Source organism: Pelobates fuscus, chromosome 3 (assembly GCF_036172605.1).
Source record: "Pelobates fuscus isolate aPelFus1 chromosome 3, aPelFus1.pri, whole genome shotgun sequence".
NCBI classification, from domain to species: domain Eukaryota; kingdom Metazoa; phylum Chordata; class Amphibia; order Anura; family Pelobatidae; genus Pelobates; species Pelobates fuscus.
In genome coordinates, this window is record NC_086319.1 from 426,113,594 (window position 1) to 426,140,413 (window position 26,820).

At 47.2% G+C, this 26,820-nt stretch overlaps 1 protein-coding gene across 1 annotated transcript in view; it reads right to left on the bottom strand.

The window, feature by feature from the left end:
• Positions 1–6,353: 6,353 nt before the first annotated feature.
• Positions 6,354–26,820, bottom strand: part of CTDNEP1 (CTD nuclear envelope phosphatase 1) — a 63,040-nt gene continuing 42,573 nt past the window's right edge. The window contains exons 2-9 of the mRNA XM_063446595.1: positions 25,340–25,347; positions 14,278–14,344; positions 14,005–14,123; positions 13,680–13,751; positions 12,879–12,995; positions 12,675–12,786; positions 12,397–12,481; positions 6,354–6,705 (exon numbers count right to left, since the gene is read on the bottom strand). Coding sequence (XP_063302665.1) covers positions 6,645–6,705; positions 12,397–12,481; positions 12,675–12,786; positions 12,879–12,995; positions 13,680–13,751; positions 14,005–14,123; positions 14,278–14,344; positions 25,340–25,347 — 641 coding nt within the window. The 3' untranslated portion in view covers positions 6,354–6,644. The remainder of the gene's footprint in view (positions 6,706–12,396; positions 12,482–12,674; positions 12,787–12,878; positions 12,996–13,679; positions 13,752–14,004; positions 14,124–14,277; positions 14,345–25,339; positions 25,348–26,820) is intronic.

The following is a 26,820-nucleotide window of genomic DNA, read 5'->3' on the forward strand; positions in this document are numbered from 1 at the left end:
TCTGTTTATACACTATATAAATCCATTGATGGATAGAAGCAGGGCTCGCTCTGTTTATACACTATATAAAGCCATAGATAGATAGAAGCAGGGCTCGCTCTGTTTATACACTATATAAATCCATAGATAGAAGCAGGGCTCGCTCTGTTTATACACTATATAAATCCATAGATAGATAGATAGATAGAAGCAGGACTCGCTCTGTTTATACACTATATAAATCCATAGATGGAAGCAGGGCTTGCTCTGTTTATACACTATATAAATCCATAGATAGAAGCAGGGCTCGCTCTGTTTATACACTATATAAATCCATAGATAGATAGAAGCAGGGCTCGCTCTGTTTATACACTATATAAATCCATAGATAGATAGAAGCAGGGCTCACTCTGTTTATACACTATATAAATCCATAGATGGATAGAAGCAGGACTCGCTTTGTTTATACACTATATAAATCCATAGATAGATAGAAGCAGGGCTCGCTCTGTTTATACACTATATAAATCCATAGATAGATAGAAGCAGGGCTCGCTCTGTTTATACACTATATAAATCCATAGATGGATAGAAGCAGGACTCGCTTTGTTTATACACTATATAAATCCATAGATAGATAGAAGCAGGGCTCGCTCTGTTTATACACTATATAAATCCATAGATAGATAGAAGCAGGGCTCACTCTGTTTATACACTATATAAATCCATAGATATAAGCAGGGCTCGCTCTGTTTATACACTATATTAATCCATAGATAGAAGCAGGGCTCACTCTGTTTATACACTATATAAATCCATTGATGGATAGAAGCAGGGCTCGCTCTGTTTATACACTATATAAATCCATAGATAGAAGCAGGGCTCGCTCTGTTTATACACTATATAAATCCATAGATAGATAGAAGCAGGGCTCGCTCTGTTTATACACTATATAAAGCCATAGATAGATAGAAGCAGGGCTCGCTCTGTTTATACACTATATAAATCCATAGATAGAAGCAGGGCTCGCTCTGTTTATACACTATATAAATCCATAGATAGATAGATAGAAGCAGGACTCGCTCTGTTTATACACTATATAAATCCATATAGATAGATAGAAGCAGGACTCGCTCTGTTTATACACTATATAAATCCATAGATAGATAGAAGCAGGGCTCGCTCTGTTTATACACTATATAAATCCATAGATAGATAGAAGCAGGACTCGCTCTGTTTATACACTATATAAAGCCATAGATGGATAGAAGCAGGACTCGCTCTGTTTATACACTATATAAATCCATAGATAGATAGAAGCAGGGCTCACTCTGTTTATACACTATATAAATCCATAGATAGAAGCAGGGCTCGCTCTGTTTATACACTATATAAATCCATAGATAGATAGATAGAAGCAGGGCTCGCTCTGTGTATACACTATATAAATCCATAGATGGATAGAAGCAGGACTCGCTTTGTTTATACACTATATAAATCCATAGATAGATAGAAGCAGGGCTTGCTCTGTTTATACACTATATAAATCCATAGATAGATAGAAGCAGGGCTCACTCTGTTTATACACTATATAAATCCATAGATATAAGCAGGGCTCGCTCTGTTTATACACTATATTAATCCATAGATAGAAGCAGGGCTCACTCTGTTTATACACTATATAAATCCATTGATGGATAGAAGCAGGGCTCGCTCTGTTTATACACTATATAAATCCATAGATAAATAGAAGCAGGGCTCGCTCTGTTTATACACTATATAAATCCATAGATGGATAGAAGCAGGGCTCGCTCTGTTTATACACTATATAAATCCATAGATAGAAGCAGGGCTCACTCTGTTTATACACTATATAAATCCATTGATGGATAGAAGCAGGGCTCGCTCTGTTTATACACTATATAAATCCATAGATAGATAGAAGCAGGGCTCGCTCTGTTTATACACTATATAAATCCATAGATGGATAGAAGCAGGGCTCGCTCTGTTTATACACTATATAAATCCATAGATAGATAGAAGCAGGGCTCGCTCTGTTTATACACTATATAAATCCATAGATAGATAGAAGCAGGACTCGCTCTGTTTATACACTATATAAATCCATAGATAGATAGAAGCAGGGCTCGCTCTGTTTATACACTATATAAATCCATAGATAGATAGAAGCAGGACTCGCTCTGTTTATACACTATATAAAGCCATAGATAGATAGAAGCAGGACTCGCTCTGTTTATACATTATATTAATCCATAGATGGAGAGAAGCAGGACTTGCTCTGTTTATACACTATATAAATCCATAGATAGATAGAAGCAGGACTCGCTCTGTTTATATACTATATAAAGCCATAGATAGATAGAAGCAGGACTCGCTCTGTTTATACATTATATCAATCCATAGATGGAGAGAAGCAGGACTCGCTCTGCTTATACACTATATAAATCCATAGATGGATAGAAGCAGGGCTCGCTCTGTTTATACACTATATAAATCCATAGATAGAAGCAGGGCTCGCTCTGTTTATACACTATATAAATCCATAGATGGAAGCAGGACTTGCTCTGTTTATACACTATATAAATCCATAGATGGATAGAAGCAGGACTCGCTTTGTTTATACACTATATAAATCCATAGATAGATAGAAGCAGGGCTCGCTCTGTTTATACACTATATAAATCCATAGATAGATAGAAGCAGGGCTCACTCTGTTTATACACTATATAAATCCATAGATAGATAGAAGCAGGGCTCACTCTGTTTATACACTATATAAATCCATAGATAGATAGAAGCAGGACTTACTCTGTTTATACACTATATAAATCCATAGATAGATAGAAGCAGGACTCGCTCTGTTTATACACTATATAAATCCATAGATAGATAGAAGCAGGACTCGCTCTGTTTATACACTATATAAATCCATAGATAGATAGAAGCAGGACTTGCTCTGTTTATACACTATATAAATCCATAGATAGATAGAAGCAGGACTTGCTCTGTTTATACACTATATAAATCCATAGATATAAGCAGGGCTCGCTCTGTTTATACACTATATAAATCCATAGATAGATATAAGCAGGGCTCGCTCTGTTTATACACTATATAAATCCATAGATAGATAGAAGCAGGACTTGCTCTGTTTATACACTATATAAATCCATAGATAGATATAAGCAGGGCTCGCTCTGTTTATACACTATATAAATCCATAGATAGATAGAAGCAGGGCTCACTCTGTTTATACACTATATAAATCCATAGATATAAGCAGGGCTCGCTCTGTTTATACACTATATTAATCCATAGATAGAAGCAGGGCTCACTCTGTTTATACACTATATAAATCCATAGATGGAGAGAAGCAGGACTCGCTCTGTTTATACACTATATAAATCTATAGATAGATAGAAGCAGGGCTCGCTCTGTTTATACACTATATAAATCCATACATAGATAGAAGCAGGGCTCGCTCTGTTTATACACTATATAAATCCATAGATAGAAGCAGGGCTCACTCTGTTTATACACTATATAAATCCATTGATGGATAGAAGCAGGGCTCGCTCTGTTTATACACTATATAAAGCCATAGATAGATAGAAGCAGGGCTCGCTCTGTTTATACACTATATAAATCCATAGATAGAAGCAGGGCTCGCTCTGTTTATACACTATATAAATCCATAGATAGATAGATAGAAGCAGGACTCGCTCTGTTTATACACTATATAAATCCATAGATAGATAGAAGCAGGACTCGCTCTGTTTATACACTATATAAATCCATAGATAGATAGAAGCAGGACTCGCTCTGTTTATACACTATATAAATCCATAGATAGAAGCAGGGCTCGCTCTGTTTATACACTATATAAATCCATAGATAGATAGAAGCAGGGCTCACTCTGTTTATACACTATATAAATCCATAGATGGATAGAAGCAGGACTCGCTTTGTTTATACACTATATAAATCCATAGATAGATAGAAGCAGGGCTCGCTCTGTTTATACACTATATAAATCCATAGATAGATAGATAGAAGCAGGGCTCGCTCTGTTTATACACTATATAAATCCATAGATAGATAGAAGCAGGGCTCGCTCTGTTTATACACTATATAAATCCATAGATAGATAGAAGCAGGGCTCGCTCTGTTTATACACTATATAAATCCATAGATGGATAGAAGCAGGACTCGCTTTGTTTATACACTATATAAATCCATAGATAGATAGAAGCAGGGCTCGCTCTGTTTATACACTATATAAATCCATAGATAGATAGAAGCAGGGCTCACTCTGTTTATACACTATATAAATCCATAGATATAAGCAGGGCTCGCTCTGTTTATACACTATATTAATCCATAGATAGAAGCAGGGCTCACTCTGTTTATACACTATATAAATCCATTGATGGATAGAAGCAGGGCTCGCTCTGTTTATACTCTATATAAATCCATAGATAGATAGAAGCAGGGCTCGCTCTGTTTATACACTATATAAATCCATAGATAGATAGAAGCAGGGCTCGCTCTGTTTATACACTATATAAATCCATAGATAGATAGAAGCAGGACTCGCTCTGTTTATACACTATATAAAGCCATAGATAGATAGAAGCAGGACTCGCTCTGTTTATACATTATATCAATCCATAGATGGAGAGAAGCAGGACTTGCTCTGTTTATACACTATATAAATCCATAGATGGAAGCAGGACTCGCTCTGTTTATACACTATATAAATCCATAGATGGATAGAAGCAGGGCTCGCTCTGTTTATACACTATATAAATCCATAGATAGAAGCAGGGCTCGCTCTGTTTATACACTATATAAATCCATAGATGGAAGCAGGACTTGCTCTGTTTATACACTATATAAATCCATAGATGGATAGAAGCAGGACTCGCTCTGTTTATACACTATATAAATCCATAGATAGATAGAAGCAGGGCTCGCTCTGTTTATACACTATATAAAGCCATAGAATGATAGAAGCAGGGCTTGCTCTGTTTATACACTATATAAATCCATAGATGGATAGAAGCAGGACTCGCTCTGTTTATCCACTTTATAAATCCATAGATAGAAGCAGGACTCGCTCTATTCATACACTATATAAATCCATAGATGGATAGAAGCAGGACTCGCTCTGTTTATACACTATATAAATCCATAGATGGATAGAAGCAGGGCTCGCTCTGTTCATACACTATATAAATCCATAGATAGAAGCAGGGCTCGCTCTGTTTATACACTATATAAATCCATAGATTGAAGCAGGGCTCGCTCTGTTTATACACTATATAAATCCATAGATAGAAGCAGGGCTCACTCTGTTTATACACTATATAAATCCATAGATAGATAGATAGAAGCAGGGCTCGCTCTGTTTATACACTATATAAATCCATAGATAGATAGATATAAGCAGGGCTCGCTCTGTTTATACACTATATAAATCCATAGATGGATAGAAGCAGGACTCGCTCTGTTTATACACTATATAAATCCATAGATGGATAGAAGCAGGGCTCGCTCTGTTTATACACTATATAAATCCATAGATAGAAGCAGGGCTCGCTCTGATTATACATTATATGTTATATACATTCATTGAAAACTCAAATGCCTTTAACTTAACAGTAACAGAGCTGTCCGCGTGGTCTCTTGCTCTCCAATAAATGTTTTCTGTTATCTAATTTCTCTAATATAATGCAACTCTTATCACCTCCCAACATCCACTGTAAACCAGTCTCAAGTTGAGCCACCATCCCACTTGCATTTCAACTGCAGTCCATTTCTACCATATCACCTATATTTACTGCCCCGTCCAAAAAGTCAGACGATATTTTCAGTTATGAGAATGTAGACTCACCCAGTTTAGTAGGCTACAGTAATGCCAAGGACTTGGGTGAGCTGTGCCTCCTCACACCCAAGTTGTGGAAACTTACCTTGCAAGTAAACATTAAGCCTGTAAATATGTAGACAGTTTCAATAAATATCTGTAGATGTGTGTCCAGAAGACAAACATATGCTAGTGACCACACCCTGGTTAGATAGATTATTTACAATGCAATTATTATACTCTCCTCTGTCTTCCGAGTGCTGCCCACGAAGTGCTCCCACTCATCTGCGGAATTAAAAGGTATGAATATGACGAGTTGTCCTTTTTACACAAAGAGCTCTCGTTCTCTACCTACATGTACAAAGTACAGACACCTACCACCCACAAGTTAAACCCTTCGCATACAAGATGCACTCTTCATCCTTTCACTCTGCTCTGTCTTCAGGCATACTGCAGTATGCTACGATCCTTAAAGATGGTGGAACGGTTTGCACGCTGGTAATGATGGTGGAAGGAGGGTGTGTATATATTTATACGCACATACATAAAGCCATATCTTGAAATAATTCTCTTTATACAAGAAAGTCTACAATTAAAAACCAGACCCCCATTCTCCCCACGCACCCCCAGCCCCTGAAAAAAGGGGAAGGGAAGGGTTTTACAGTTCACGGTTATCACCCTCCTCCACGGTAAATGTCCTAGAGGTAGAGGGGGTACAGTCTCTGTCTGCTGGCGGGGACAGGGGGTATCCAGGAGAAGGAGGCGGCGGGGCTGAATGTCACCATAGTCTGTGCTGGTGGAGATTGCGGCTCAGAACGGAGCGAACATCAGCTGTGAACCTAGATGGGCAAGAAATGGCATTAGTGAAACAGCACCTTACCATTTAAAAGGTTCTCATTACATAGATCAGGAATCGATGAAAGCAACCAACACTGTATATGTAGACTGCATAATATTCCTATGGAATACAGTGTGAAAGGAACATGTTTGTAATATATTATAAAATCATAGGATATATCATGCCCATGTATGTAGAATATTAATGGAGTTATGTATAGCTTAATACTGCTTCGTAGTGCTACACAATCTATTTTATTCCTCCTGAGACTTTTACCATGTATTACATTCAACATATAAGAAAAAAGAAGCACATTCACATTCAGTAAATTATATTTCTTTAAGAATGTGAAAGTGTCAGTGTCTTTTATTATAAAGTATCTAAAGGTGTGGGCGTCTGTCCACGGCGTCTGCACACGGCGGCTGTCACGGGGCACAGGGCGGCTGTCACGAGGGTTCTCAGTACATAGATCAGGAATCTATGAAAGCAACCAACACTGTATATGTAGATGCATAATATTCCTATGGAATATTATGGGGTACGCGGCGACGGCATGCGGGGTACGCGGCGACGGCATGCGGGGTACGCGGCGACGGCATGCGGGGTACGCGGCGACGGCATGCGGGGTACGCGGCGACGGCATGCGGGGTACGCGGCGACGGCATGCGGGGTACGCGGCGACGGCATGCGGGGTACGCGGCGACGGCATGCGGGGTACGCGGCGACGGCATGCGGGGTACGCGGCGACGGCATGCGGGGTACGCGGCGACGGCATGCGGGGTACGCGGCGACGGCATGCGGGGTACGCGGCGACGGCATGCGGGGTACGCGGCGACGGCATGCGGGGTACGCGGCGACGGCATGCGGGGTACGCGGCGACGGCATGCGGGGTACGCGGCGACGGCATGCGGGGTACGCGGCGACGGCATGCGGGGTACGCGGCGACGGCATGCGGGGTACGCGGCGACGGCATGCGGGGTACGCGGCGACGGCATGCGGGGTACGCGGCGACGGCATGCGGGGTACGCGGCGACGGCATGCGGGGTACGCGGCGACGGCATGCGGGGTACGCGGCGACGGCATGCGGGGTACGCGGCGACGGCATGCGGGGTACGCGGCGACGGCATGCGGGGTACGCGGCGACGGCATGCGGGGTACGCGGCGACGGCATGCGGGGTACGCGGCGACGGCATGCGGGGTACGCGGCGACGGCATGCGGGGTACGCGGCGACGGCATGCGGGGTACGCGGCGACGGCATGCGGGGTACGCGGCGACGGCATGCGGGGTACGCGGCGACGGCATGCGGCGTACAGGGCGACTGCATGCGGGGTACAGGGCGACTGCATGCGGCGTACGCGGCGACTGCATGCGGCGTACAGGGCGACTGCATGCGGGGTACAGGGCGACTGCATGCGGGGTACAGGGCGACTGCATGCGGGGTACAGGGCGACTGCATGCGGGGTACAGGGCGACTGCATGCGGGGTACAGGGCGACTGCATGCGGGGTACAGGGCGACTGCATGCGGGGTACAGGGCGACTGCATGCGGGGTACAGGGCGACTGCATGCGGGGTACAGGGCGACTGCATGCGGGGTACAGGGCGACTGCATGCGGGGTACAGGGCGACTGCATGCGGGGTACAGGGCGACTGCATGCGGGGTACAGGGCGACTGCATGCGGGGTACAGGGCGACTGCATGCGGGGTACAGGGCGACTGCATGCGGGGTACAGGGCGACTGCATGCGGGGTACAGGGCGACTGCATGCGGGGTACAGGGCGACTGCATGCGGGGTACAGGGCGACTGCATGCGGGGTACAGGGCGACTGCATGCGGGGTACAGGGCGACTGCATGCGGGGTACAGGGCGACTGCATGCGGGGTACAGGGCGACTGCATGCGGGGTACAGGGCGACTGCATGCGGGGTACAGGGCGACTGTACATGGGGTCTGTTACAGTGTGACTATATGGGGTCTGTTACGGGGTACAGTGTGACTTTATATGGGGTCTGATACGGGGTACAGTGTGACTTTATATGGGGTCTGATACGGGGTACAGTGTGACTGTATATGGGGTCTGATACGGGGTACAGTGTGACTGTATATGGGTCTGTTACGGGGTACAGTGTGACTGTATATGGGTCTGTTACGGGGTACAGTGTGACTGTATATGGGGTCTGTTACGGGGTACAGTGTGACTGTATATGGGGTCTGTTACGGGGTACAGTGTGACTGTATATGGGGTCTGTTACGGGGTACAGTGTGACTGTATATGGGGTCTGTTACGGGGTACAGTGTGACTGTATATGGGGTCTGTTACGGGGTACAGTGTGACTGTATATGGGGTCTGTTACGGGGTACAGTGTGACTGTATATGGGGTCTGTTACGGGGTACAGTGTGACTGTATATGGGGTCTGTTACGGGGTACAGTGTGACTGCATATGGGGTCTGTTACGGGGTACAGTGTGACTGCATATGGGGTCTGTTACGGGGTACAGTGTGACTGCATATGGGGTCTGTTACGGGGTACAGTGTGACTGCATATGGGGTCTGTTACGGGGTACAGTGTGACTGCATATGGGGTCTGTTACGGGGTACAGTGTGACTGCATATGGGGTCTGTTACGGGGTACAGTGTGACTGCATATGGGGTCTGTTACGGGGTACAGTGTGACTGCATATGGGGTCTGTTACGGGGTACAGTGTGACTGCATATGGGGTCTGTTACGGGGTACAGTGTGACTGCATATGGGGTCTGTTACGGGGTACAGTGTGACTACATATGGGGTCTGTTACGGGGTACAGTGTGACTGTATATGGGGTCTGTTACGGGGTACAGTGTGACTGTATATGGGGTCTGTTACGGGGTACAGTGTGACTGTATATGGGGTCTGTTACGGGGTACAGTGTGACTGTATATGGGGTCTGTTACGGGGTACAGTGTGACTGTATATGGGGTCTGTTACGGGGTACAGTGTGACTTTATATGGGGTCTGTTACGGGGTACAGTGTGACAGTATATGGGGTCTGTTACAGTGTGACAGTATTTGGGGTACAGTGTGACAGTATATGGGTCTGTTACGGGGTACAGTGTGACTGTATATGGGGTCTGTTACAGGGTACAGTGTGACTGTATATGGGGTCTGTTACAGGGTACAGTGTGACTGCATATGGGGTCTGTTACAGGGTACAGTGTGACTGTATATGGGGTCTGTTACAGGGTACAGTGTGACTGTATATGGGGTCTGTTACAGGGTACAGTGTGACACTATATGGGGTCTGTTACAGGGTACAGTGTGACTGCATATGGGGTCTGTTACAGGGTACAGTGTGACTGTATATGGGGTCTGTTACAGGGTACAGTGTGACTGTATATGGGGTCTGTTACAGGGTACAGTGTGACTGTATATGGGGTCTGTTACGGGGTACAGTGTGACTGTATATGGGGTCTGTTACGGGGTACAGTGTGACTGTATATGGGGTCTGTTACAGGGTACAGTGTGACTGTATATGGGGTCTGTTACGGGGTACAGTGTGACTGTATATGGGGTCTGTTACAGGGTACAGTGTGACTGCATATGGGGTCTGTTACAGGGTACAGTGTGACTGTATATGGGGTCTGTTACAGGGTACAGTGTGATTGTATATGGGGTCTGTTACAGGGTACAGTGTGACTGTATATGGGGTCTGTTACAGGGTACAGTGTGACTGTATATGGGGTCTGTTACAGGGTACAGTGTGACAGTATATGGGGTCTGTTACAGGGTACAGTGTGACACTATATGGGGTCTGTTACAGGGTACAGTGTGACTGTATATGGGGTCTGTTACGGGGTACAGTGTGACTGTATATGGGGTCTGTTACGGGGTACAGTGTGACTGTATATGGGGTCTGTTACAGGGTACAGTGTGACTGTATATGGGGTCTGTTACAGGGTACAGTGTGACTGTATATGGGGTCTGTTACAGGGTACAGTGTGACTGTATATGGGGTCTGTTACGGGGTACAGTGTGACTGTATATGGGGTCTGTTACAGGGTACAGTGTGACTGTATATGGGGTCTGTTACAGGGTACAGTGTGTCAGTATATGGGGTCTGTTACAGGGTACAGTGTGACTGTATATGGGGTCTGTTACAGGGTACAGTGTGACAGTATATGGGGTCTGTTACAGGGTACAGTGTGACTGTATATGGGGTCTGTTACAGGGTACAGTGTGACTGTATATGGGGTCTGTTACAGGGTACAGTGTGACTGTATATGGGGTCTGTTACAGGGTACAGTGTGACTGTATATGGGGTCTGTTACAGGGTACAGTGTGACAGTATATGGGGTCTGTTACAGGGTACAGTGTGACAGTATATGGGGTCTGTTACAGGGTACAGTGTGACAGTATATGGGGTCTGTTACAGGGTACAGTGTGACTGTATATGGGGTCTGTTACAGGGTACAGTGTGACTGTATATGGGGTCTGTTACAGGGTACAGTGTGACTGTATATGGGGTCTGTTACGGGGTACAGTGTGACTGTATATGGGGTCTGTTACAGGGTACAGTGTGACTGTATATGGGGTCTGTTACGGGGTACAGTGTGACTGTATATGGGGTCTGTTACAGGGTACAGTGTGACTGTATATGGGGTCTGTTACGGGGTACAGTGTGACTGTATATGGGGTCTGTTACGGGGTACAGTGTGACTGTATATGGGGTCTGTTACGGGGTACAGTGTGACTGTATATGGGGTCTGTTACAGGGTACAGTGTGACTGTATATGGGGTCTGTTACAGGGTACAGTGTGACTGTATATGGGGTCTGTTACAGGGTACAGTGTGACTGTATATGGGGTCTGTTACGGGGTACAGTGTGACTGTATATGGGGTCTGTTACGGGGTACAGTGTGACTGTATATGGGGTCTGTTACAGGGTACAGTGTGACTGTATATGGGGTCTGTTACGGGGTACAGTGTGACTGTATATGGGGTCTGTTACAGGGTACAGTGTGACTGTATATGGGGTCTGTTACGGGGTACAGTGTGACTGTATATGGGGTCTGTTACAGGGTACAGTGTGACTGTATATGGGGTCTGTTACGGGGTACAGTGTGACTGTATATGGGGTCTGTTACAGGGTACAGTGTGTCAGTATATGGGGTCTGTTACAGGGTACAGTGTGACTGTATCTGGGCTGTCTTAAGCTTCATGGTGTTTGTGATGGTATATACATTTCGTCGTTTTTAGAGAGACCTATGCTGTTTAATCAAGGGGGAAGTATGTGTTGTGTGTACCATATTGAGAAATAGGTTAAAATGTGGAGCCCTGGGCATTTGGAGAGTAGGGTGGGCCGGTGCTTTACAGACAATTGGGAGAAAAAGTCCAGGCCAGGAGTTCAGACTGAGTCAAACACAGTCAGCTGCAGTTAATGAAGTAAATTTCTCTGGTAAACAGGCAATAGGGACTGTTTTCTCTTGTAAGGGCTGGAATCAGCAAACTGACATTCTATAAGGTTGATGAAACACCTTATTATTAAAGGAATACTATGTTAGTAAGAGCTGAGACAAGCTAGGATTCTGTTTGTAATTTATGTTTCTAACGCTGCTTCCCACAGGATTGTATAATCAATTGTCCGGATTCTCGTTGATTCCACATGTGATGTCTATATATATGGTGTCTGTGTATTCTGGCTCCAAATATCGTGTACCTTAATGCATCCAGCATTGGTAGAAGGTTTAGTAGTGCTGTGTCACTGGGATCGCTGAACCAGGACTTTATAGGAATAGCATTATCTGTGGAAATAAAGATTTATAAAATAGGGAGATTAGAGACAACCCAGATCAATCGGGGGACAAACTGTCCAGACCACACACAAACCATTCTCACCCAAGCAACTGACCAGTGCCTGTTCTCGCACAACAACTGATATGTAAAAAAATTATTTATATATAAATTGGCCCGACCACCAGACACATATAGAGCTACCTGGGTGACTTCTGTATGCTCCAGGCGAGTTGTCCAGGATGACCACGCTGGAGAGATCACTGTGTACAACGGACAGATCTTTGATATAACTGCCCAGTTCCAATGTGCAGTGCTAAACGGAATATGCAATACCTTTCATTACTGCATGTTCAGGATGACCCACAAACTGTACAAGTTACAAATGGTAGCTATGGCCTGGCTCACCTGTCTGTAAAAACGTCTTCTGAGAACCCCCCTATTGTTATCTAGTTTATCGGCCACAGCAGAGCCGTAAATCTCCATGCTGGCTGTGAATACTACCAGCTCGTACCACTGACTGACCTGCAGGAAGAAACAAACATTTCATACATTTCTCCTTTCTTATGGTTTGGTCCACTCATTGCACAAGATGTTTGAAGATATGAAAACTCAGAAACATGGAATGTGACGGCAGATAAGAACCATTCGGCCCATCTAGTCTGCCCAATTTTCTAAATACTTTCATTAATCCCTGGCCTTATCTTATAGTTAGGATAGCCTTATGCCTATCCCACGCATGCTTAAACTCCTTCACTGTGTTACCTCTACCACTTCAGCTGGAAGGCTATTCCATGCATCCACTACCCTCTCAGTAAAGTAATACTTCCTGATATTATTTTTAAACGTTTGTCCCTCTAATTTAAGACTATGTCCTCTTGTTGTGGTAGTTTTTCTTCTTTTAAATATAGTCTCCTCCTTTACTGTGTTGATTCCCTTTATGTATTTAAATGTTTCTATCATATCCCCCCTGTCTCGTCTTTCCTCCAAGCTATACATGTTAAGATCCTTTAACCTTTCCTGGTAATTAACTCCATACTCTACCCCACTTGTCACCCTTCCCTAAGTTCCCTTGCAAGCAAGTGAACTGGGACACTGCACATGAAACAGGCCTTATATTTGAAGTAGAACCTTCTCACAGTGAGTGGACCACCATTTAGACAGTACGTGTTACAGTTCTAAGCATGTATAATTTGTGTTGAGACTTACCACATCCAGGAAGAAATCAACATGCGGTCGTTTATGGACAAAGAAGCGCACTGGGTGCTTATCAATAACAACCTGCAAGGTGAAAGTTGTATTACAATGGGGAGCATGCCAAAAACCATGAAAAGACTGACAGGGAGAGCGGAGGGAACACGATGGTATTACACACAGACAGAGATTAGACAAGTTAATAGAGCTGAAGGATAAAAAAAAAAAGGTAAAAGTAAGAGAGAGGAAAGTAAAGTGGAATATGAGGATGGAAAATAAAAGGAAGGCCAGCACACACAAAAAGTCATGAATAGAAAATGTCCAGCAAACTTGCAGTGACCTTGAGTATAAAGTCAGGGGGGGTTCCAGGACGGACAGTTGGACGCAAGACTCCGTCATGATGTGAATGGATGAGGGTCTCGTCTAAATCTAGAACCAGAACTTTCCTCTTCACCTGATCTGAAAAAGTGAAGACGGAGTGAAGCAAAGAACCCAGGGTACAAATGAGCCCAACAAATTAAAAAGACCACAGAATTGTATTACACAATAAGCAGACTGCAGCAGCCATGAGCAATGGAGCCAGTGAGGAATATATTTAAAGAAATCCACTTACTAAGCCTATTCCGGGAGGTCGGAGAAAGAGGAAGAACATCATATCTTACAGTCTGATATTGGATAACCTGAATGAAGAACACATGTTTACAACAATTAAAAGTGTGACAAAAAAAAAGGAAAAAAGACAAACAGGCACACAGCATGATATGGATTTAGAAAAACCAGCACATTATGGTTTCTTCTAACTCCTATATCCATCACCCATTAAAACAAACCTCTGCAGCCAGTGCAGTAAAAGAAACCCATGTTGGCAAATGAGATGGTGCATGTTTTGTGACACAAATGATACACTTTGAGATAGGGATGCACAAGATTAGTAACAATGCTGGAATACTTGTTATTAAGGCAAGGCTCGACAAATCCCAGGCGCCACGTCAAAACCTGCACAGCGTGGGGGAAAAAAAAGGGCGAGTAAAAACGCCAATCGTGATCACAGGTACCTAAACAGACACACTGACACACAGACTGACAGGGGCACAGGGGCACACACACACACAGACTGACAGGGGCACACACACACAGACTGACCGGGGCACGGGCACACACACACACAAACACACACACAGACTGACCGGGGCACACACAAACACACAGACTGACAGGGGCACACACACACACACAGACTGACAGGGGCACACACACACACACAGACTGACAGGGGCACACACACACACACAGACTGACAGGGGCACACACACACACACAGACTGACAGGGGCACACACACACACACAGACTGACAGGGGCACACACACACACACACAGACTGACAGGGGCACACACACACACAGACTGACAGGGGCACACACACACAGACTGACAGGGGCACACACACACAGACTGACAGGGGCACACACACACACACAGACTGACAGGGGCACACACACACACACAGACTGACAGGGGCACACACACACACACAGACTGACAGGGGCACACACACACACACAGACTGACAGGGGCACACACACACACACAGACTGACAGGGGCACACACACACACAGACTGACAGGGGCACACACACACACAGACTGACAGGGGCACACACACACACAGACTGACAGGGGCACACACACACACAGACTGACAGGGGCACACACACACACAGACTGACAGGGGCGCACACACACACACAGACTGACAGGGGCACACACACACACAGACTGACCGGGGCACGGGCACACACACACAGACTGACCGGGGCACGGGCACACACACACAGACTGACAGGGGCGCACACACACACACAGACTGACAGGGGCACAGGGGCACACACACACACAGACTGACAGGGGCACACACACACACAGACTGACCGGGGCACGGGCACACACACACACAAACACACACAGACTGACCGGGGCACACACACACACACAGACTGACCGGGGCACACACACACACACAGACTGACCGGGGCACACACACACACACAGACTGACAGGGGCACACACACACACACAGACTGACAGGGGCACACACACACACACAGACTGACAGGGGCACACACACACACACAGACTGACAGGGGCACACACACACACACAGACTGACAGGGGCACACACACACACACAGACTGACAGGGGCACACACACACACACACAGACTGACAGGGGCACACACACACACACAGACTGACAGGGGCACACACACACACACAGACTGACAGGGGCACACACACACACACAGACTGACAGGGGCACACACACACACACAGACTGACAGGGGCACACACACACACACAGACTGACAGGGGCACACACACACACACAGACTGACAGGGGCACACACACACACACAGACTGACAGGGGCACACACACACACACAGACTGACAGGGGCACACACACACACACAGACTGACAGGGGCACACACACACAGACTGACAGGGGCACACACACACACAGACTGACAGGGGCACACACACACACAGACTGACAGGGGCACACACACAGACTGACAGGGGCACACACACACACACAGACTGACAGGGGCACACACACACACACAGACTGACAGGGGCACACACACACACACAGACTGACAGGGGCACACACACACACACAGACTGACAGGGGCACACACACACACAGACTGACAGGGGCACACACACACACAGACTGACAGGGGCACACACACACACAGACTGACAGGGGCACACACACACACACAGACTGACAGGGGCACACACACACACACAGACTGACAGGGGCACACACACACACACAGACTGACAGGGGCACACACACACACAGACTGACAGGGGCACACACACACACAGACTGACAGGGGCGCACACACACACACACAGACTGACCGGGGCACACACAAACACACAGACTGACAGGGGCACACACACACACACAGACTGACAGGGGCACACACACACACACACACAGACTGACAGGGGCACACACACACACACACACAGACTGACAGGGGCACACACACACACACAGACTGACAGGGGCACACACACACACACACACACACTGACAGGGACACACACACAGACTGACAGGGGCACACACACACACACACACTGACAGGGACACACACACACACACACACAGACTGACAGTGACAGGGACACACACACACACACAGACTGACAGGGGCACACACACAGACTGACAGGGGCACACACACACATAGACTGACAGGGGCACACACACACACAGACTGACAGGGGCACACACACACACAGACTGACAGGGGCACACACACACAGACTGACAGGGGCACACACACACACACACACACACAGACTGACAGGGGCACACACACACACACACACACACAGACTGACAGGGGCACACACACACACACACACACACACAGACTGACAGGGGCACACACACACACACACACAGACTGACAGGGGCACACACACACACACACACACACAGACTGACAGGGGCACACACACACACACACACACACAGACTGACAGGGGCACACACACACACACACAGACTGACAGGGGCACACACACACAGACTGACAGGGGCACACACACACAGACTGACAGGGGCACACACACACAGACTGACAGGGGCACACACACACAGACTGACAGGGGCACACACACACAGACTGACAGGGGCACACACACACAGACTGACAGGGGCACACACACACAGACTGACAGGGGCACACACACACAGACTGACAGGGGCACACACACACAGACTGACAGGGGCACACACACACACAGACTGACAGGGGCACACACACACACAGACTGACAGGGGCACACACACACACAGACTGACAGGGGCACACACACACACAGACTGACAGGGGCACACACACACACAGACTGACAGGGGCACACACACACACAGACTGACAGGGGCACACACACACACAGACTGACAGGGGCACACACACACACAGACTGACAGGGGCACACACACACACAGACTGACAGGGGCACACACACACACAGACTGACAGGGGCACACACACACACAGACTGACAGGGGCACACACACACACAGACTGACAGGGGCACACACACACACAGACTGACAGGGGCACACACACACACAGACTGACAGGGGCACACACACACACAGACTGACAGGGGCACACACACACACAGACTGACAGGGGCACACACACACACAGACTGACAGGGGCACACACACACACAGACTGACAGGGGCACACACACACACAGACTGACAGGGGCACACACACACACAGACTGACAGGGGCACACACACACACAGACTGACAGGGGCACACACACACACAGACTGACAGGGGCACACACACACACAGACTGACAGGGGCACACACACACACAGACTGACAGGGGCACACACACACACAGACTGACAGGGGCACACACACACACAGACTGACAGGGGCACACACACACACAGACTGACAGGGGCACACACACACACAGACTGACAGGGGCACAGGCGCGCGCACACAGACTGACAGGGGCACAGGCGCGCGCACACAGACTGACAGGCGCGCACACACAGACTGACAGGGAAGAAATTGGTTAAGTTTCATTCTATATCATTCCACTTTTCAGTTAACAGCACAAACGTAGCGCTAACCAACCAGCCCGGTTTCATGGCAGAGTTTACATTTCTGCGTAGTAACACCTCTAGTGACAGTCACTCAGACGACGACTAGAGACTAGACCACATGCAACACCCAGGTTCATGGACTCCAAAGCTCTGCATGGAGGCACCAAGTGTTCCTCATAGAGATTAGGTTAATGCGTCTCTATGAGGAGATGCGGATTGGTACATTTGCTGCGCATGCACAAAATCCTCCCAAGCTTAGCTGAGATCATTAGGATTGATAATCTCAGCCATAGTGAAACTGGCACGGCGTGGGAAAATAGGAAAAAGGGGAATAAGAACAACTTCATGCAATCGGAGGGGGCAGGTACCTAGACTCTTGACAGGCGCGCACGCGCGCACACACTCTTGACAGGCGCGCACACACTCTTGACAGGCGCGCACACACTCTTGACAGGCGCGCACACACTCTTGACAGGCGCGCACACACTCTTGACAGGCGCGCACACACTCTCGACAGGCGCGCACACACTCTCGACAGGCGCGCACACACTCTCGACAGGCGCGCACACACTCTTGACAGGCGCGCACACACTCTCGACAGGCGCGCACACACTCTCGACAGGCGCGCACACACTCTCGACAGGCACACACACACTCTCGACAGGCACACACACGCACACACTCGACAGGCACACACACGCACACTCTTGACAGGCGCACACACACGCACACTCTTGACAGGCACACACACGCACACTCGACAGGCACACACACGCACACTCGACAGGCACACACACACACTCGACAGGCACACACACACACTCGACAGGCACACACACTCTTGACAGGCACACACACTCTTGACAGGCACACACACTCTTGACAGGCACACACACTCTTGACAGGCACACACACTCTTGACAGGCACACACACTCTTGACAGGCACACACACTCTTGACAGGCACACACACTCTTGACAGGCACACACACACACACTCTTGACAGACAGGCGCACACACTCTTGACAGACAGGCGCACACACTCTTGAAAGACAGGCGCACACACACACACACACTCTTGACAGGCACACACACACACTCTTGACAGGCACACACACACACTCTTGACAGGCACACACACACACTCTTGACAGACAGGCGCACACACTCTTGACAGACAGGCGCACACACTCTTGACAGACAGGCGCACACACTCTTGAAAGACAGGCGCACACACACACACACACTCTTGACAGGCACACACACACACTCTTGACAGGCACACACACACACTCTTGACAGGCACACACACACACTCTTGACAGGCACACACACACACTCGACAGGCACACACGCACACACACTCGACAGGCACACACGCACACACACACTCGACAGGCACACACGCACACACACACTCGACAGGCACACACGCACACACACTCGACAGGCACACACGCACACACACACACGCACACGCGCTCGACAGGCACACGCGCTCGACAGGCACACGCGCTCGACAGGCACACGCGCTCGACAGGCACACGCGCTCGACAGGCACACGCGCTCGACAGGCACACGCGCTCGACAGGCACACGCACTCGACAGGCACACGCACTCGACAAGCACACACGCACACACACACTCGACAGACACACACACACTCTTGACAGGCACACACACACACACTCTTGACAGACACACACACACACTCTTGACAGGCACACACACACACACACTCTTGACAGGCACACACACACACACACTCTTGACAGGCACACACACACACACTCTTGACAGGCACACACACGCACACTCTTGACAGGCACACACACGCACACTCTTGACAGGCACACACACGCACACTCTTGACAGGCACACACACGCACACTCTTGACAGGCACACACACGCACACTCTTGACAGGCACACACACGCACACTCTTGACAGGCACACACACGCACACTCTTGACAGGCACACACACGCACACTCTTGACAGGCACACACACGCACACTCTTGACAGGCACACTCTTGACAGGCACACACACACACACTCTTGACAGGCACACACACACACACACACACTCTTGACAGGCACACACACACACTCTTGACAGGCACACACACACACTCTTGACAGGCACACACGCACACTCGACAGGCACACACGCACACTCGACAGGCACACACACACACACTCGACAGGCACACACACACACACACACTATTGACATGCACACACACACACACACACACTATTGACATGCACACACACACTATTGACATGCACACACACACACACACACTATTGACATGCACACACACACACACACACTATTGACATGCACACACACACACACTCTTGACAGGCGCACACACACACACACACTATTGACATGCACACACACACACACACACTATTGACATACACACTCTTGACAGGCGCACACACACACACTCTTGACAGGCGCACACACACACACTCTTGACAGGCGCACACACACACACTCTTGACAGGCGCACACACACACACTCTTGACAGGCGCACACACTCTTGACAGGCGCACACACTCTTGACAGGCGCACACACACACACTTTTGACAGGCGCACACACACACACTTTTGACAGGCGCACACACACACACACACTCTTGACAGGCACACACACACACACACACTCTTGACAGGCACACACACGTACACACACACTCTCGACAGGCACACACGCACACTCGACAGGCACACACGCACACACACTCGACAGGCACACACGCACACACACTCGACATGCACACACACAAACACTATTGACATGCACACACACAAACACTATTGACATGCACACACACACACACACTCTAGACAGACGCACACACACACACACACTCTAGACAGACGCACACACACACACACTCTAGACAGGCGCACACACACACACTCTAGACAGGCACACACACACACACACACTCTTGACAGGCACACACACGTACACACACACTCTCGACAGGCACACACGCACACTCGACAGGCACACACGCACACACACTCGACAGGCACACACGCACACACACTCGACATGCACACACACAAACACTATTGACATGCACACACACACACACACTCTAGACAGACGCACACACACACACACACTCTAGACAGACGCACACACACACACACTCTAGACAGGCGCACACACACACACTCTAGACAGGCACACACACACACACTCTAGACAGGCGCACACACACACTCTTGACAGGCGCACACACACACTCTTGACAGGCGCACACACACACTCTTGACAGGCGCACACACACACACTCTTGACAGGCGCACACACACACTCTTGACAGGCGCACACACACACTCTTGACAGGCGCACACACACACTCTTGACAGGCGCACACACACACTCTTGACAGGCGCACACACACACTCTTGACAGGCGCACACACACACTCTTGACAGGCGCACACACACACTCTTGACAGGCGCACACACACACTCTTGACAGGCGCACACACACACTCTTGACAGGCGCACACACACACTCTTGACAGGCGCACACACACACTCTTGACAGGCGCACACACACACTCTTGACAGGCGCACACACACACTCTTGACAGGCGCACACACACACTCTTGACAGGCGCACACACACACTCTTGACAGGCGCACACACACACTCTTGACAGGCGCACACACACACTCTTGACAGGCGCACACACACACTCTTGACAGGCGCACACACACACTCTTGACAGGCGCACACACACACTCTTGACAGGCGCACACACACACTCTTGACAGGCGCACACACACACTCTTGACAGGCGCACACACACACTCTTGACAGGCGCACACACACACTCTTGACAGGCGCACACACACACTCTTGACAGGCGCACACACACACACACTCTTGACAGGCGCACACACACACTCTTGACAGGCGCACACACACACACACACTCTTGACAGGCGCACACACACACACACTCTTGACAGGCGCACACACACACACACTCTTGACAGGCGCACACACACACACTCTTGACAGGCGCACACACACACACTCTTGACAGGCGCTCACACACACACTCTTGACAGGCGCACACACACACACTCTTGACAGGCGCACACACACACACTCTTGACAGGCGCACACACACACACTCTTGACAGGCGCACACACACACACTCTTGACAGGCGCACACACACACACTCTTGACAGGCGCACACACACACACTCTTGACAGGCGCACACACACACTCTTGACAGGCGCACACACACACTCTTGACAGGCGCACACACACACTCTTGACAGGCGCACACACACACTCTTGACAGGCGCACACACACACTCTTGACAGGCGCACACACACACTCTTGACAGGCACACACACACACTCTTGACAGGCGCACACACTCTTGACAGGCGCACACACACACTCTTGACAGGCGCACACACACACACTCTTGACAGGCGCACACACACACACTCTTGACAGGCGCACACACACACACTCTTGACAGGCGCACACACACACACTCTTGACAGGCGCACACACACACTCTTGACAGGCGCACACACACACTCTTGACAGGCGCACACACACACTCTTGACAGGCGCACACACACACAAACACTCTTGACAGGCGCACGCACACACACACACACTCTTGACAGGCGCACGCACACACACACACACTCTTGACAGGCGCACACACACACACACACTCTTGACAGGCGCACACACACACGCACACTCTTGACAGGCGCACACACACACGCACACTCTTGACAGGCGCACGCACACGACAGGCGCACGCACACGACAGGCGCACACACACGACAGGCGCACACACACGACAGGCGCACACACACGACAGGCGCACACACACGACAGGCGCACACACACGACAGGCGCACACACACGACAGGCGCACACACACGACAGGCGCACACACACGACAGGCGCACACACACGACAGGCGCACACACACGACAGGCGCACACACACGACAGGCGCACACACACGACAGGCGCACACACACGAGAGGCCTGGCTGCTAGCCTCCTGCCCTGCGACTACGGCCCATAGACATATTGCTCTATAAACACTATATTTGGGCATGTAATAATTTATATTGCTGCTACTGGCCCTTTAAAATCAGCGATGGACATATTGGGACTTTTGGGACTAATGTCCCTTTAAGACTTTGTAACATATCACAGTAATACTGTCTTAAATATTATGTAGGTATTTATGTGTTCAGTTAAACTGGGGATATGTAGAAATGTGTGTTTTATGTGTTAAATGTATCAGTATGTAATTTTATGTCTTTTACTGTCTTTTTGCAACCATGTGGTTAATGGAGTCTGACTCTAGTCCTAGATAATTGGATTACTTCTCCAATTATCTCCAGGGCAGAAGGGAGGAAGCCGGGATGCATTGTGGGGGATGTTTTACTTCTGTTTGGGCCAGATTGTGCCATGCTGCAAGCCAGGGCCCAAAAGATACTTTTAGTAACTTTTAAACCCCTGGTCGGATTCATGCCATTTTTTAATATGTTGTTCCCCTGAATGGATTGATTGTGGATATGTATTTTTATGTGAATGTGATGTATGGTTTTAAAGTTATGAAAGTTGTGTAAAAGTATATTTTACTCTGTATGCATAATGGGATTATGTGTCACACTAAGGGGAGGGGATGTGTGGGAGGTAACATCTATGTCATTGGTTCTTTTATGCCTCCCCCTGGGTGTGGCCTGTATGTGTGAGTTGGAAATAAAAGCCAGACTGGGTGTCCCAGTCTAGAGTTCTTGCTTAACCCTCAAAGCGATGTGTCGTCTCGGTCTTTGGGGGAATGGGATTGTATGCTGACTGCCAAGAGTGTAAGCCGATGTCTGCTTTTCTTGTTCAGCTGTTCCAGTGTTCGTGTGGTTCCAGTCGGGAGAATGGTGTTTGCAGTAGCTGCCTGTGCATCTGGAAAGGGGATTATCGCCTAAACTGGGTTTTATCCTCTTGTAAGTGAAACGGTCCGCTACAATATATATTATATGGCACTCACGGTGCGGCCTGGTTATATTATTATACAGTATATATATTATATGGCACTCACGGTGCGGCCTGGTTATATTATTATACAGTATATATATTATACGGCACTCACGGTGCGGCCTGGTTATATTATTATACAGTATATATATTATACGGCACTCACGGTGCGGCCTGGTTATATTATTATACAGTATATATATTATATGGCACTCACGGTGCGGCCTGGTTATATTATTATACAGTATATATATTATACGGCACTCACGGTGCGGCCTGGTTATATTATTATACAGTATATATATTATATGGCACTCACGGTGCGGCCTGGTTATATTATTATACAGTATATATATTATATGGCACTCACAGTGCGGCCTGGTTATATTATTATACAGTATATATATTATATGGCACTCACGGCGCAGCCTGGTTATATTATTATACAGTATATATATTATATGGCACTCACGGTGCGGCCTGGTTATATTATTATACAGTATATATTATATGGCACTCACGGTGCGGCCTGGTTATATTATTATACAGTATATATATTATATGGCACTCACAGTGCGGCCTGGTTATATTATTATACAGTATATATATTATATGGCACTCACGGTGCGGCCTGGTTATATTATTATACAGTATATATATTATATGGCACTCACGGTGCGGCCTGGTTATATTATTATACAGTATATATATTATATGGCACTCACGGTGCGGCCTGGTTATATTATTATACAGTATATATATTATATGGCACTCACGGTGCGGCCTGGTTATATTATTATACAGTATATATATTATATGGCACTCACGGCGCGGCCTGGTTATATTATTATACAGTATATATATTATATGGCACTCACGGTGCGGCCTGGTTATATTATTATACAGTATATATATATTATATTATATTATTGTAGTCACGGTGCGGACTGGTTATATTATTATACAGTATATATATTATATGGCACTCACGGCGCGGCCTGGTTATATTATTATACAGTATATATATTATATGGCACTCACGGCGCGGCCTGGTTATATTATTATACAGTATATATATTATATGGCACTCACGGCGCGGCCTGGTTATATTATTATACAGTATATATATTATATGGCACTCACGGTGCGGCCTGGTTATATTATTATACAGTATATATATTATATGGCACTCACGGTGCGGCCTGGTTATATTATTATACAGTATATATATTATATGGCACTCACGGTGCGGCCTGGTTATATTATTATACAGTATATATATTATATGGCACTCACGGTGCGGCCTGGTTATATTATTATACAGTATATATATTATATGGCACTCACGGTGCGGCCTGGTTATATTATTATACAGTATATATATTATATGGCACTCACGGTGCGGCCTGGTTATATTATTATACAGTATATATATTATATGGCACTCACGGTGCGGCCTGGTTATATTATTATACAGTATATATATTATATGGCACTCACGGTGCGGCCTGGTTAATCTTATTATACAGTATATATATTATATGGCACTCACGGTGCGGCCTGGTTATATTATTATACAGTATATAGATTGTACTCACGGTGCGGCCTGGTTATTATACAGTATATATATTGTACTCACGGTGCGGCCTGGTTATTATACAGTATATATATTATATGGCGCTCACGGTGCGGCCTGGTTATATTATTATACAGTATATATATTATATGGCGCTCACGGTGCGGCCTGGTTATATTATTATACAGTATATATATTATATGGCGCTCACGGTGCGGCCTGGTTATATTATTATACAGTATATATATTATATGGCGCTCACGGTGCGGCCTGGTTATATTATTATACAGTATATATATTATATGGCGCTCACGGTGCGGCCTGGTTATATTATTATACAGTATATATATTATATGGCGCTCACGGTGCGGCCTGGTTATATTATTATACAGTATATATATTATATGGCACTCACGGTGCGGCCTGGTTATATTATTATACAGTATATATATTATATGGCGCTCACGGTGCGGCCTGGTTATATTATTATACAGTATATATATTATATGGCGCTCACGGTGCGGCCTGGTTATATTATTATACAGTATATATATTATATGGCGCTCACGGTGCGGCCTGGTTATATTATTATACAGTATATATATTATATGGCACTCACGGTGCGGCCTGGTTATATTATTATACAGTATATATATTATATGGCGCTCACGGCGCGGCCTGGTTATATTATTATACAGTATATATATTATATGGCGCTCACGGTGCGGCCTGGTTATATTATTATACAGTATATATATTATATGGCACTCACGGTGCGGCCTGGTTATATTATTATACAGTATATATATTATATGGCACTCACGGTGCGGCCTGGTTATATTAT